Source organism: Callorhinus ursinus, unplaced genomic scaffold (genome assembly GCF_003265705.2).
Source record: "Callorhinus ursinus isolate GAN/ISIS: 27379988/994484 unplaced genomic scaffold, GSC_fseal_2.0 scaffold8, whole genome shotgun sequence".
NCBI lineage: Eukaryota > Metazoa > Chordata > Mammalia > Carnivora > Otariidae > Callorhinus > Callorhinus ursinus.
The window spans coordinates 8,920,474-8,935,756 of NW_027397070.1; the positions used below are offsets into that span (position 1 = coordinate 8,920,474).

General features: G+C 38.3%; 1 protein-coding gene across 11 annotated transcripts in view; it reads right to left on the minus strand.

The window, feature by feature from the left end:
* HECTD1 (HECT domain E3 ubiquitin protein ligase 1) overlaps nucleotides 1-15,283 on the minus strand; it is an 86,727-nt gene that overhangs the window by 61,118 nt on the left and 10,326 nt on the right. For all 11 annotated transcript variants that reach the window (XM_025870206.2, XM_073895028.1, XM_073895027.1 and 8 more), the window contains exon 3: nucleotides 3,440-3,674. In XM_025870206.2, coding sequence (XP_025725991.1) covers nucleotides 3,440-3,674 — 235 coding nt within the window. The remainder of the gene's footprint in view (nucleotides 1-3,439; nucleotides 3,675-15,283) is intronic.

Consider the following 15,283-nt stretch of genomic DNA (forward strand, 5'->3'; position numbering starts at 1 on the left):
CATCATCATTTCAACATTACCAAAGTTAAAAACTGATGTATTTTACATTCTTTAATGTATTTTTTTAAAGTTTTTTTTTTAAATAATTTTTTTTTTAGGGACACCTGGGTAGCTCAGCCAGTTAAGCAGCTGCCCTTGGCTCAGGTCATGATCCTAAGGTCCTGGGATTGAGCCCCGCATCGGGCTCCTTGCTCAGCAGGGAGTGTGCTTCACCATTTGCCTGCCACTCCCCGTTTGTGCTCACATTCTCTCTCTTTCTGATTAAAAAAAATATATAGGGTTGCCTGGGTGGCTCAGTCGGTTAAGCATCTGCTTTCAGGTCAGGTCATGATCCCAGGGTCTTGGGACTGAGTTCCACATCAGGTTCCTTGCTCAGTGGGGAGTCTGCTTCTCCTCTCCCTCTACTGTTTCCCCCACTTGTCTCTCTAGCCCTCTCTGTGTCAAATAAATAAATAAAATCTTTAAAAATATATATATATTTATTTTAGAGAGAGAGGGAGAGCATAAGCAGGAAGAGGGGCAGAGGGAGAAGAGAGAGAGAATTCCAAGCAGACTCCCCACTGAGTGTGGAGCCCCACATGGGGATTGATCCCATGACCATGGGCTCACAACCTGAACCAATATCAAGAGTCAGATGCTCAACCAACAGAGCTACTGAGGTGCCCCATATTCTTTAATATACTAAGTCTTCAAAATCCCAAGTGTATTTTATCCTTATAGCACATCTTAATTTGGGGTAGCCACATTTGAAATGTCCTACATGGCTATTGTATCAAACAGTGTAGGTTCAGATGGTGAAGCCTGCATGGCAAGTTAAGCAACTAAAATAACTTAGCAGAAGTTTACAAAGTTCCTACACATTAAATCAATAAATAAATGCTTGCTATTACATTACTCATCATCCTCACAATCTGTGAATGTCAAAGCATGAAAAATTAACTTTCAGGGGTGCCTGGGTCCTGAGATTGAGTCCCACATCAGGCCCCCTGCTCTGCCAGGAGCCTGCCTCTCCCTCCCCTCTTCCTGCCCTCCCCCTGCTTGTGGGTACGTGTGCTTTCTCTCTCTGTCAAATAAATAAATTTTTCTTAAAAATTAACTTTTATTTTCCAAATTATGTTGATGTTTAAGGAGTTCGGGTAGAACTAAAGAGTTAATGGGGTCCACAGATCTTACAGGCATACCAGAAAATTTAGACTCTATTCTTTAAGCTAGAAAAATGTGGGTTTCTTTGAGAAAAATGTTTTAAGCAGAAAAACAGTATAATCAGATTTCCAGTTAATAAATGGGAATGGGCCATAGGGAGAGTATAATGGTAAATGCAAAAATAAATTTCAAGCATTAATATTTAAGAGAGAATGAAAGCTTAACTAAGGCAATAATAACAGAGACAAACAAAAGGAAATAAACTAGAAAATCACTTCATCATGTGTGGGGTGGAAAAAAGGAAGGAAAAGATAAAGCACGGGTTTCTGCCTACAGTGAGTAAATTTGATGCCAATTATCAAAATAACTGTATCTGTAGTAAAAGATCATAAATTCAGACAGCTATTGGAGCTGTCCAACAGGCCTTTTATATGGAGTCTAGAACTAAAGAGAAAGCTCAGGTCTACAGATAAAGACATGAGGGCCATATACAAATGAATGGTATTGATGGTGATAGATGAGATTATCTAGGCAAAGTCATAATTTTAAGAAGATAAAAAAAGAACCTTAGAAACTTAAGAATAAATTAACAATAATCTGCAAAGGAAAGAGAAAAAGGGAGAGCAGGGTGTAAAAGACAGGAAAGAGTTTGAAATAGTATGAGTCAATGAATAAAAGAATGGAGTAAAATTACAGTCCCAGAAGAAACATTAAGTATTATGATCAAGAGAGTAAGACAGAAGCGCACCTGGGTGACTCAGTCATTTGGGTGTCCAACTCTTGTTTTCAGCTCAGGTCATGAGCTCAGGGATGTGAGATCAAGCCCTGAGTCAGGCTCCACACTCAAGTGCGGAGTCTGCTTGAGATTCTTTCTCCTTCTGCCCCTCCCCCTGCTCACACACTCACGCTCTCTAAAATTAATTAATTAAATTTTTAAAAGAGAGAGAATAAGAGAAAAACAGCTCTAAACAGGAAAATAGATACCTCTTTGTCTGAGTCTAAAGACAGAAATAAATCTACAGACACAGAGGCAGAAAACCAAGCCATTAACACCTGTAACACCAGCTCTCAAAGTGTGGGGAAGACATTTTCAAAGATCCTTGAAGTTAAAGCTTTTTTCAGTAGTACCAATACCATGACAGTAATTATCTTTTTCATTCTCATTCTCTCAGGAGTGTAGGGTGGAATTTTTGAAAAGCTATATGTGATATAGCAACAGACTGAATGCAGAAGTAGATACGAGGATCTGTCTGACTTCTTCTATTAAGCCAGACATTATTAAAGAGACATACAAAAATGCTTAACAATGCTACTGTTCTCATTAATTTTCCATTTGTTCAGGAAATAATTTTTTCATTAAAAATGTATGTTAACACATAATGAGTCTGTTATTTTCAGATAAATATATGTTCTAAATTTCTGTTTTAATATCTAATATAGTAAAGATAAATAGAGATAACCTACATAAACAAAGGCTCTTTTAGGGCCCCTCAATAGTAAGACTTATAAAGGGATCCTGAGACAGAAAGTTTGAAAACTGCTGGCCTATAGCAGCAAGAATCTTAACAAGAATGAAACAGGAATCATAAACAAAAAATCATGGATAGTCTAAATGTTTTCATCAAGTAGTTTTAATAAATTACTGACCCAGCACTGGTGCTTTCAAAGTCACATAAAGTTTATAATTAGTCCCACCAGGAATAAAACAAAACAGCTACTATAAAGGAAGTACAAAAAAATAGTTAAATCCATGGGCCCTCGAACCAGACTTCCTAATTTCAAACTCCTAATTTTTCAATCCTGGCTCTGCCATGAACTACTTGTATCACCACCAACCAAGTTACTTAACCTCAGGATGCTTGAATTTTTTTCAAATAAAAAATAGAAATGCTGGTATTAGCAGCACCTACCTCATATAAAGTTGTCATGAAAACTGAGTAAAAACATGTAAAGTGTTCAGCATAATGCCTGACTCTAATAATCAGTATTAGTTATTACTATTTTCATACAAAATCATTTTGGCTAAGAACAGGGATTACCTATCTCAAAACCTACCAGAAACCCAAGACCCAGCACAGAAGAGCATTATCAGTGACCTACAATTTTCCTTCGAAGATAAGACTTCTTTTCCCAAGCTATAAGGGATCCTCTTTGGTACCACAAGGACTGTGACTTCCACTGTTGTCAATCACTCTCAATAAAGTAAAAATAATGAAAGAATTTTCTTTTTTTAGCAAAATATGTTTTATTCTCTAGTGATCTTCAAATGGGCCAGTAAACACTAATTAAGACTTACCTTTACACATTGTTCAGCTAAGTCTCGGCTAGTCCTGTTATTAAGCTCGACCACAACTAAACGATTACAAAGTGCTTTTATAGCTCCATCAACCCCAACAATCCTTCGGGTGCATTCTGCAGATACATCCAGATAGTATGTGATGGCACGGGCTGTCACCTCTAACACATTGTCTGGAGCACTTTCATCAAGAAAAATTTTGCAGAGGGCCGGTAAGAAAGTGCGAGGAGGACATCTGTAGTGAAAGAAATCATATTATACCTAGGATTACTAAATTTTTCACATCAAAAATTAACAAAATAACAAGTAAAAACTGTAACATAATACATCACATTCAATACTGTCTCTGCATCTGTATTAGGTAGTATTTCTCACACTGCTTTTGTTTCCAGAACAATACTCATATGCTAATTTCATCACTGCTGAAAATATCAACTTATCAACAGTTAAAGGTAGCAGCATTAACTTGAAACCATGTTTAAAAAAAAACATTCCTGGGACACCTGGGTAGCTCAGTCATTAAGCGTCTGCCTTCAGCTCAGGTCATGATCCCAGGGTACTGGGATCAAGCCCCGCATCAAGCTCCCTGCTCCACAGGAAGCCTGCTTCTCCCTCTCCCACTCCCCCTGCTTGTGTTTCTGCTCTCTCTGTCAAATAAATAAATAAAATCTTTAAAAAAAAAAAATTCCAATTCAATACTCAGCTCAAACATCAACTGCTCTGTAAAACCTTCCCTAACCTCCCCAAATCACTAAGTGGTACTTTCATGTTCCTAAAACCTCATACAAACAGTGCCCACACTATTTAATCTACCACTTTATTTCCTTATTTACATTAAAATGTCCTGAACGCCAGAGACATTGTTCAATTAATGTTTTATTAGAACAAGTGCTGATCTGGGGTTTAATAGATAAGGATAAAACATACAACAACTTTGTAACCTTTGTGGTCCTGTTTCCTCATTTGTAAAGCAAAGATAATATCTAAAAAGTACCAACTTTATATGGATGATATGAAAATTAAATAAAATCATATATATTAAACACTTAGCTCAGTATACTGGCACCATATTGAACTAATTAACTTTAGCTCTCCTTACCTCCTATGAATAGTCTAATGCCTGCTATATAATCAAAAGTAGAATTTGTGAGGTACCAATAATACCCTTTATATTTATCAACACTTAAAGTATAAAAGACTATGATTTACATTTAATAGAAATCTCAATTATATGACATAAAATACATTATTCTAACTTCTCTGCACAAACTAAGCTTTAAATGGGCTACAGATAACACAAAAGGTAATACTCTAAACGTTTTGGTGGAATTCTTTTTCCTCCAAATTTTAGTGTATGTATCTTAGTAGCTTTTTAAAAATATCTGTGTGTTGGGACACCTGGGTGGCTCAGTCGGTTAAGCGTCTGCCTTCTCTCTCTCCCTCTAACCCTCCCCCAACACTCACATACTCTCTTACACACAAATAAATAAGTAGATCTGTAAAAAAAAAAAAAGGGGGGGGGGATGCGCCTGGGTGGCTCAGTCGATAAGCACCTGCCTTTGGCTCAGGTCGTGATCCCAGGGTCCTGGGATCGAGCCCCATGGGGAAGCCTGCTTTTTCCTCTCCCACTCCCCCTGCTTGTGTTCCCTCTCTCGCTGTGTCTCTGTCAAATAAATAAAATCTTTAAAAAAATTAAAAAATAAAAAAACAGCCACCATTTTAATATAAACAGGTAATACCTTAAAACTGTCTCTTCAGGGCTCCTGGGTGGCTCAGTCGTTAAGTGTCTGCCTTAGGCTCAGGTCATGATCCCAGGGTCCTGGGATTGAGCCCCGCATCAGGCTCCCTGCTCGGCGGGAAGCCTGCTTCTCCCTCTCCCACTCCCCCTGCTTGTGTTCACTCTCTTGCTATATGTCTCTGTCAAATAAATGAATAAAATCTTTAAAAAAAATTTAAAAAAATAAAGCTGTCTCTTCAGTTGTCGATTAGGGATATTTTCCCCTTTCTTATCTTTTTTTTTTAAAGATTTTATTTATTTGTTTATTTAACTAACGAGAGAGAGAGAGAGAGAGAGAGAGAGAGAGAGAGAACATGCAGGGGAAGCGGCAGGCAGAGGGAGAGGAAAAAGCAGTCTCCCTGCTGAGCGTGGAGCCTGACCCAGGGCTCCAACCCAGGACCCTGGGATCATGACCTGAGCCAAAGACAAACACTTAACTGATTGAGCCCCCAGGTGCCCTAAGAATTAATAAACTTTTATTTTCTTTTTTAAAGATTTTACTTATTTATTTGACAGAGATACAGCGAGAGAGGGAACACAAGCAGGGGGAGTGGGAGAGGGAGAAGCAGGCTTCCCACTGAGCAGGGAGCCTGATGCGGAGCTGGATCCCAGGACCCTGGGATCATGACCTGAGCCGAAGGCAGGCGCTTAACGACTGAGCCACCCAGGCGCCCTGAATTAATAAAACTTTTAAAATTAAACACAGAATTCCTCAAATCCCCACCAAGAAAATACAGAAGAACCTAAAGCTGTATGCATATACACACAGACAAGCACTTCAGGCTGTACAGAGTCTCTAATTAGAATCACATAAAATTTACTCCAAAATAAATTCAATCATTCATATTTTATTTCTGTATTTCTAATACAGACCTTATTTCTATATGAACACACAATGGAGGCAGATACAAAACCATGCTGGGCATATATTAGCATCATTTTAAAATCTCCATTCCATTTTCCCTTAAAACATAAAAATCAAAATTCACTAACTTACTCATTCATTCCTCCAAGGATTGAAAACTTACAACATTATCTTCAATTAAATTTTCCTACAATGAACTCTAAAGTTCAAAAGAATAAAAAATCACAAGGTCCTCTATCAAAAACAATACCATTTTGAAGATGGTTATAAGAAGATAATTATAAACAAACACACTGGGTTAGACTTCAAAAAATAATTAAATATTATCTGAAACAGATTAAGAAAACTTTGATTTCCTCTTATATGAACTGTGAAGTCAAGAGTTCAGAAAAGTTATCAGGCAAAAATGTATATGCAAAGATGGTCACAGTGACATAAACCATATATCTAATAACAAGGGCATGATTAAGTGTATGACACATCCATATGATGGATTATACAGGTTTTATTGAGATACTTACTAAAAACATATTGTGAGGGCACCTGGGTGGCTCAGTTGGTTAAGCGACTGCCTTCGGCTCAGGTCATGATCCTGGAGTCCCTGGATAGAGTCCTGTATCGGGCTCCCTGCTCAGCAGGGAGTCTGCTTCTCCCTCTGGCCCTCCCCCCCTCATGTGCTTTCTCTCTCTCATTCTCTCTCTCTCTCAAATAAATTCTTTAAAAAAAATAAATAAAGGGGCGCCTGGGTGGCTCAGTCGGTTAAGCGTCTGCCTTCAGGTCAGGTCATGATCCCAGGGCCCTGGGATCGAGCCCCACATCGGGCTCCCTGCTCTGCAGGAAGTCTGCTTCTCCCTCTCCCGCTCCCCCTGCTTGTGTTCCCTCTGTCGCTGTTTCTCTCTCTCTGTCAAATAAATAAATAAAATCTTTAAAAAATAAATAAAATAAATAAATAAAAATAAATAAGAACATATTGTGATACAAATATCATTTAATAAAAATATTAGGTAAAAAAAACATCCATTATGGTGTTCATCGTGTTAAAATATACAGAGAAAAAACTAGAGGAAAAAGTTAAAATGACTTATTACTAGATAATGCAATTACAGATAATTTCTCTAAAAACTTCTCTAAACTTTTCTGACTTTTCCAAATTTCTCATTCACTAAGCTTCTCATTCTCTAAGCTTTTCTGATTTTTCCAAATTTCTGAAACAAGTGTATTTTGCAATTCCCAGAAAATAAATTTAAAGTTTGCGGCAAGTCAACTACAGTAAGTTTATTATAGTCTATTTCTCCCAATGATTACAACCAAAAACCTTGGACAAAACAAAAAAGCAACTATCTGAGGACTCTGAAAAGTACACAGCAGATGGACTGGGGAAGGAAGTCAAAACTTAAATAAGGACCCATGATGGAAATGAGTTTCAGGGGCTTTTTTCCTTTCCTCTTTTCTTTTCTGGTTTGACCCCTTGATAGGTCAAAGTCTCCAAACTATGTAGCAGGAACACAGAACATAAACTCAGAGAAAACCAAGAAACCAAGGGTCTCTGTGAGCCAAAGAGTGTGGGTTGAAATTCCTGGGACTTCTTATTCCCTGCCTGGCCCCCAAGGCTAGCCTCAGAGTTAAGCCTCACACTAAACCTTGAGTGACACATGCACAGTGCAGTAAAGATGGCATGAGCATCTAAGGCGCTGGAAAGAACTGGGAACTAAGAAAAGGAGCCCCTATGGTCAAAAGAGCATGAGAAGAATCATGTTATCTTCTCTTTTTCTCTCACTACTTGCACCTTGGGGGCAGTCTAGTCTAGTCTAGTCCCAGCACAAGGAGGAAGAAGAGTCGAGGGGGAGGTGGGTGGGAAGAAGTGTAACTGTAACATCACAAAAGCCCATTTTCTAGCTAGAACACTAGTAAAAAAGGGCTCCAGGTAGCCAAAAGATAGGGGAAATCTCAAAAAAGAAAGAGCAAAAAAAGGATCCCCAACACAAGTCCTCAGCTCGCCTCAAAACTGCTCTGTGAAGGACAGAGCTGAAAAACAGCAGCAAAGACTTTGACAACTGAACTATGATATAATCCACCACCCAAGTCCCAGATTATACTCTGAATGACACATGTACAGAGTAGACCCAAACACCGTAACAAAAGCTACAAAATCACTAACATTGGAACCACCATCCACAGAGGGCAAGATAGAACTTGCAATCTAAATCTAACCAGAATGACTGCATGCCAACACAAAATCAACATTATCTCCAGAGGATTATTATAAAACCCAGAGTCTCACAATATCCCAAATATCTAAGATAAAATCCAAAATAACTTGAAACAGGGGTGCCTTGCTGACTCAAGTCAGTACAGCATGTGACTCTCGATCTCAGGGTCATGAGTTCAAGCCCCACGTAGCGCATGGAGCCGTAAAAAAAACTTCAAACACAAAGAATCAGGGCGCCTGGGTGGCTCAGTAGTTAAGCGCCTGCCTTCGGCTAAGGTCATGATCCCAGGGTCCTGGGGATCGAGCTCCGCGTTGGGCTCCCAGCTCGGCGGGAGGCCTGCTTCTCCCTCTCCCACTTCCCCTGCTTGTGCTCCCTCTCTTGCTGTGTCTCTCTGTCAAATAAATAAATAAAATGTTAAAAAAAAAAAAGAAAGAAAGAAACACAAAGAATCAGTACAATCTGATCTATCCAACTCAAGAAAAAGACAGTTGGGTGCCTGGGTGGCTCAGTCGGTTGAGCATCTATCTGACTCTTGATCTCAGCTCAGGTCCTGATCTGAGTTCATGAGTTCAAGCCTCACATTGGGCTCCACAATACACATGAAGCCTCCTTGGGAAAAAAAAAAAGGGCAGTCAACAGATACAAGCCTGAGACTATCTAGATACTAAAATATGAGGGGGGGAAAAAGAAACCAAAGCAAAGCAAAGCAAAAAAAAGAAAAAAAATTATCAGAGAGGATTCTCAATTAGTTATTCTAACTATACCCTATGAGGTAAATGTGAACATTCTTGAAATGATTGGAAACAGAAGTTTTCAAGAGAGAAATAGAAAGCATAAAAAAGAAACACATGAAAGTTTTAGAAATAAAAAGCACAGAGGTGCGTGGGTGGCTCAGATGGTTAAGCATCTGCCTACAACTCATGTCATGATCCCAGGGTCCCGGGATCAAGCCCCACATCAGGCTCCCTGTTCAGTGGGGAGTCTGCTTCTCCCTCTCCGTCTGCATTTCCCCCTGCTTGTGCTCTCTCTGTCTCAAATGAATAAATAAAATCTTAAGAAAGAAAGAAAGAAAAGAAAAGAAAAGAAAAGAAAGAAAGAAAGAAAGAAAGAAAGAAAGAAAGAAAGAAAGAAAGAAAGAAAGAAAGAAAAAAAAAGAAAAGGTACAATATGTGAGTGGGGAGAAAACCTCACTAAATGGGCTCAAAAGCCATAAAAGATAGTCAGTGAGCTTGAAGACAGGTAATAAAAATTATCCAATCTGAAGAACAGAGTGAAAAGACTGGGAAAAAAAAGTAAACAGTGTTAGGTATCTGAGGGAACACATCAAAAAGTGTAACATTTGTGCCACTGGAGTCCCAGAAGGAAAGGAGAAAAGAAAATGGCTGCAGAAAATAGATTTGACAGGGCGCCTGGGTGGCTCAGTTGGTTAAGCGACTGCCTTCGGCTCAGGTCATGATCCTGGAGTCCCGGGATCGAGTCCCATGTCGGGCTCCCTGCTCTGCGGGGAGTCTGCTTCTCCCTCTGACCCTCTTCCCTCTCGTGCTATCTCTCTCATTCTCTCTCTCAAATAAATAAATAAAATCTTTAAAAAAAAAAAAAAAAGAAAATAGATTTGACAAAAAAAATGCTCCAAATGTGGTGAAAGGCATACAGATTCAAGAGCTCAGCAAACTTAATTAAGACAAATTCAAAGACAACCAGGCACAAGCAAATCACAATCAAACAGCAAAAATCCCTGCAAAGGTAAATTTTTTAAAAAATCTTAAAAGCAGCATGAGGAAAAGCAACACAAAGAAACAAAGGTCAGAATAAATGCAGATTTCTCATCAGAGACCATAAAGTCCAGAAAACCATGGAACAGTATCCTTAAACTGCTGAAAAGAATTGTCACCCCAGAATTTTATATCCAGCAAAAATATCTTCACAGCACAAATACAAAATAAAGACATTCTCAAATGAAGGAAAACTAAGAGAATTAATCACCAGCTGACTTCCCTAAAAGAAATGTTAAAGAGGGGAGCCTAGGTGGCTCAGTCGGTTAAACGTCCAACTGTTGATCTCAGCTCAGGTCTTGATCTCATAGTCCTGAGTTGAAGCCCCATATTGGGCTCCACACGGGTGTGGATCCTACTTAAAAAAAAAAAAAAAAAAAAAAGTGGCTCCTGGGTGGCTCAGTCATTAGGCATCTGCCTTCAGCTCAGGTCATGAACCCGGGGTCCTAGGATTGAGGCCCACATCGGGCTCCGTGCTCCGAGGGATGCCTGATTCTCCCTCTCCCACTCCCCCTGCTTGTGTTCTCTCTCTTGCTGTGTCTGTCTCTGTCAAATAAATAAATAAAATCTTGAAAGAAAGAAAGAGAGTGAGAGCAAGAGAGAGAGAGAGAGAGAAAGAAAGAAAGAGAAAAGAAAGAAAAAAAGAAAAGAAAAGAAAAGAAAAAGAAAAAGAAAAAGAAAAAGAAAAAGAAAAAGAAAAGAAAAGAAGGAAGGAAGGAAGGAAGGAAGGAAGGAAGGGGCGCCTGGGTGGCTCAGTCAGTTAAGCGTCTGCCTTCAGCTCAGGTCATGATCCCAGAATCCTGGGATCCAGCCCATCAGGCTCCCTGCTCAGAGGAGAGTCTGCCCCATGTTCTCTCTCTCTCTGCTCTCTCTTTCAAATAAATAAATAAAATCTTAGAAAAAGAAAAAAGAAAAAGAAATGCTAGAGAAAGTTCTTCAAAGTTAAAGAAAATGATACCAGAGACATACATGGAACTTCAGGCATGAAGGGAGAGCAAAAGAAATAATAAATATGTAAGTAAATATAATAGATTATTTTTCTCCTCTTAAACTGACTTTTTGAAAGTGAAAATTTTAAGATTGCATGTTGATATTTTCAATGTATGTAGATTTAAAACAACAAAAGATAAAGGGATCTACCTAGTTGTAAGGCTTCTTCATTTTAAATGGTAAAACACTACCTCTTGTTAAGTAATTAATCTTAATTAATTCCCAGAACAACCATTAAAAAAATATAGAGAGAGCCAAAAACCAACAGGCAAGTTAAAATAGAATGCCACAAAATATTCAAGTAATTCAAAAGGCCGGAAAGAACAGAAAAAGAGAGAACAAAAAGTAAAATGTTAGACATATATCCAAACACACCGAAAATTACATTAAATGTAAATGGTCTAAACTCACCAATTAAAAAGTCAGGTTGGACTAAAAAAAGACAAACCAGGCTGGATTAAAAAAACACAAGCCAACCATGTACTGGCTGCAAGAAACCCACATTATATATAATAACATAGATTAGCTAAAACTGAAAGGATGGAAAAAGACAGATCAAACAAACACTATCAAAAGAAGGCTTGAAGGGCGCCTGGCTGGCTCAGTCAGTGAAACATAGGACTCTTGATCTTGGGGTTGTGAGTTCAAGCCACATGTTGGGTACAGAGATTACTCAAAAATAAAATCTTTAAAAAAGTGGTGCCTCGGTGGCTCAGTCATTAGGTGCCTGCCTTTGGCTCGAGTCATGATCCTGGGGTCCTGGGATCAAACATCACATCAGGCTCCCTGCTCAGCCGGAAGCCTGCTTCTCCCTCTCCCACTCCCCGCTTGTGTTCCCTCTCACTGTGTCTCTCTCTGTCAAATAAATAAATAAAATCTTTAAAAAAAAAAAAAGAAAGAAAGAAAGAAAGAAAAAGAAATAAGGTGTCTCAGTATGTAAGTCTATTTCTGAACTCTCTGGTCCATTTCATCGATCCATTTTGCTTTATATTAATACCACACTGTTTTGACTACTGTAGCTATGTAACAGGAATTTAAATACAGTATTATGAGTCCTCTAACTTAAGTTGTTTTGGCTAGTGTAGGTCCTTTGTATTCCCATATAAAGTTTGAATTCAGTTTGCCAATTTTTCCATCTTGTCAGATTTTTCTCTAACAACTGCAGAAGAAATGAAAATACATATTTACACAGAAATCTAGATACTAATGTTTAATAGTAACTTTGGTCATAATCACCAAAAATAGAAAATCAAATGTCTTTGAAAAGGTAAATGGATAAACCATCTATGGGGTACATCCATAAAATGGTACTGCACAGCAATTAAAAGGAAGGAACTATTATACACACAGTAACATAGACGACTCTCAAAGCAATATACTATATTTATGAAGCTGGACTCAAAACACTACACAATGTATATGGGATTCTACTTATATAGCATTCTGGTAAAGTCAAAACTATAGCATCAGAGAACAGACCACTCACTGGTTGTCAAGCACTGGGGTTGGGGAAGGATTTAACTTCAAAGGGACAGTTCTAGGAACTGGGACTTGGGATGATGGAACAGTGCTGAATTTCAATTGTGGTGGTGGTTACACGACTCTGCATTTGTCAAAACTCGGAACTTTACTGTGTATTCTTAAATAAATTTAAGAAAAAATTGAGTATCATGCATATCATAATCACAGCCCTCCCTGAATAGTGCTAAAAGTATACATCCACAGCATAAAATTTTATTTATAATTAAAGAGCTTTTCAAACTTTTAAATTTGCTAAAGATTAATCTCTCACATTATGGGTAGAATTATTTTTATATAATCAAACCTAGTACTGTACTATAATACCAATTTATAGACCTAAAAGTAGCCTAATTAGGAAACATTAAGATTACTGCATCTATATGGAACTGTCAGACCAGTCAACCACACAAATGAGATTAAGAAGAAACTTCAGATGAATCCAAATTTAAGCAAGGGTTTCCAAAATGCTACCTGCAATGACATCAGAATCTTTCCCTGATGAAAGCAGAGATAAGTAACTTAAAACAAGAATAGGGGCATCTGGCTGGCTCAGTTGGTTAAGCATCTGCCTTTGGCCCAGGTCATGAACCCAGAGTCCTGGGATCGAGCCCCGAATTGGGCTCCCTGCTCAGCAGGGAACCTGCTTCTCCCTCTCCCTCTACCCCTGCTCGTGCTCTCTCTCTCAAATAAATAAAATCTTAAAAAAACAAGAACAAAAAAGTTTCATGAGGTTCCAAAGAGAAATAATTTTCTTGGGAACTATAATAGTTTTTATACTATAACTACCATACCCTTTTTCTAGACTATATCACTTGGACTTGGGCCAAGATTTTTGAAGATTTACAATACAAAATTTAACTTTTTTAATAAATAAAGGAAGTTATCTGTAGTGGCAATATTTCCTTAATATGGTCCATAAATTGGGCATTTCCTTTATTAAAGAACTAAAACAAAATTTTAACTGTAAAAGTTAAATAAATTAATAAATTTGGTTTCATAAAGATAATAAATAACCTCTTTTGATCCACTTCATCTTTTATTTTTGTCCCTGCTCCCAGCCTTGAGTCTCGTTTGTATTGCTTAACCAAATATAACTCCTGGTGTAGCAGTTGAAAATTATGGCCTTCCCTCTCAAAGAAAAAGGAGTAAAATTCCAATATGTAGACTTGCCTTTCTCCAATTAAAACACAAACACAAATCTGACTGCAATTCATTCAACAAATTATCTATTGAATAGAGAGAACTTTTTATGCCAAGTACTGTGCTAGGTATTGGAGGGTAGGATACAAACATGAGTAAGACAGTGCTGGGCTCTAAGGAACTCAAAGGCCTAATGACACAGTCAACAAGCATGCAAAGTATACATTATTTATAGCTACAAAGAAGAAGACTGTTGTTTTTTTTTAAATATTTTAGGGTGACAGGCACTTTGGTAAACTTAACAAAAGCTCACTGAAGATCATCATCTATGAGCCCCCCTTACAGAGAATGGTTCTCATCTTCTACTACCTCTTTCTGCTGTCCACTGAAAAGAAGTACATAAACAGCTGACTTCTGTAAACAGAAATTACTTACTTAACTTTTTAGGATTATATGTATCTGAAATAATTAACTTTCTCTATCCAAGGAAGGATCAGCTGTAGGGCTGATCAAAAAAAGTAATTTCACTTCCCTATCACCTATCATGGGGTAGAAGAAAACAGAAGTTAATATGGAGAAAGCAGGTACATAAATGCAGGGACGTAGGGAAAATATTATATAGATTCTGTCACTGTTTGTACTACAGAGAAGGATACAATACTCCTCCTCTTAACATGCTCCCCAACCAATTTCATGACTCCAGAAATACTTTCTTTAGGCATTTTAGGCATAAATGAAAAGCAAGCACAACATAAATAACTTCTTCAGTTTGTTCAGTATCTGGTTATTAGCTATTAGCTATTATATGCCAGGCACTATGCTTAGCAACAGAAAAACAAAAGTAGGGGTGCCTGGGTGGCTCAGTCGGTTAAGCGGCTGGCTTCAGCTCAGGTCATGATCCAAGGGTCCTGGGATGGAGACCTGAGCACCAACTGGCTCCCTGCTCAGCAGGGAGTCTGCTTCTCCCTCTGCCCCTCCCCACTGCTCATGTTCACTCATGCTTGCTCTCACACGTGAGCGCTCTCATTCTCTCTCAAATAAATAAAATCTTTTAAAAAAAGAAAAAAGAAAAACAATAGTAATAGTAGTATCTAGTAGTACTGTGAGAACACAAGAGAAGTCTTTGAAGGCATCTGAATCTTATCCATTAGGCAAAGACCCAAAGACTTTTTAAAATAGAGTGGTACAGTCAAATAATTATTTTAAGAATCAATAAAGGTGGGGGGGAAAAGACCATGAAAAATATTTTAAGATATGACTCTGGTTATTGTTAGCTTGGAAACAGGGATATCTTTTTTTTTTTTTTAAGATTTTATTTATTTATTTGAGAGAGAGAATGAGAGACAGAGAGCATGAGAGGGAGGAGGGTGAGAAGGAGAAGCAGACTCTCTGCTGAGCAGGGAGCCCGATGTGGGACTCGATCCCGGGACTCCAGGATCATGACCTGAGCTGAAGGCAGTCGCTTAACCAACTGAGCCACCCAGGTGCCCAACAGGGATATCTCTTATGAAGCTGCTAGCAAATTATAATTATTTCCCCATACCAATCCGAGTACTATCATTCTTTTCA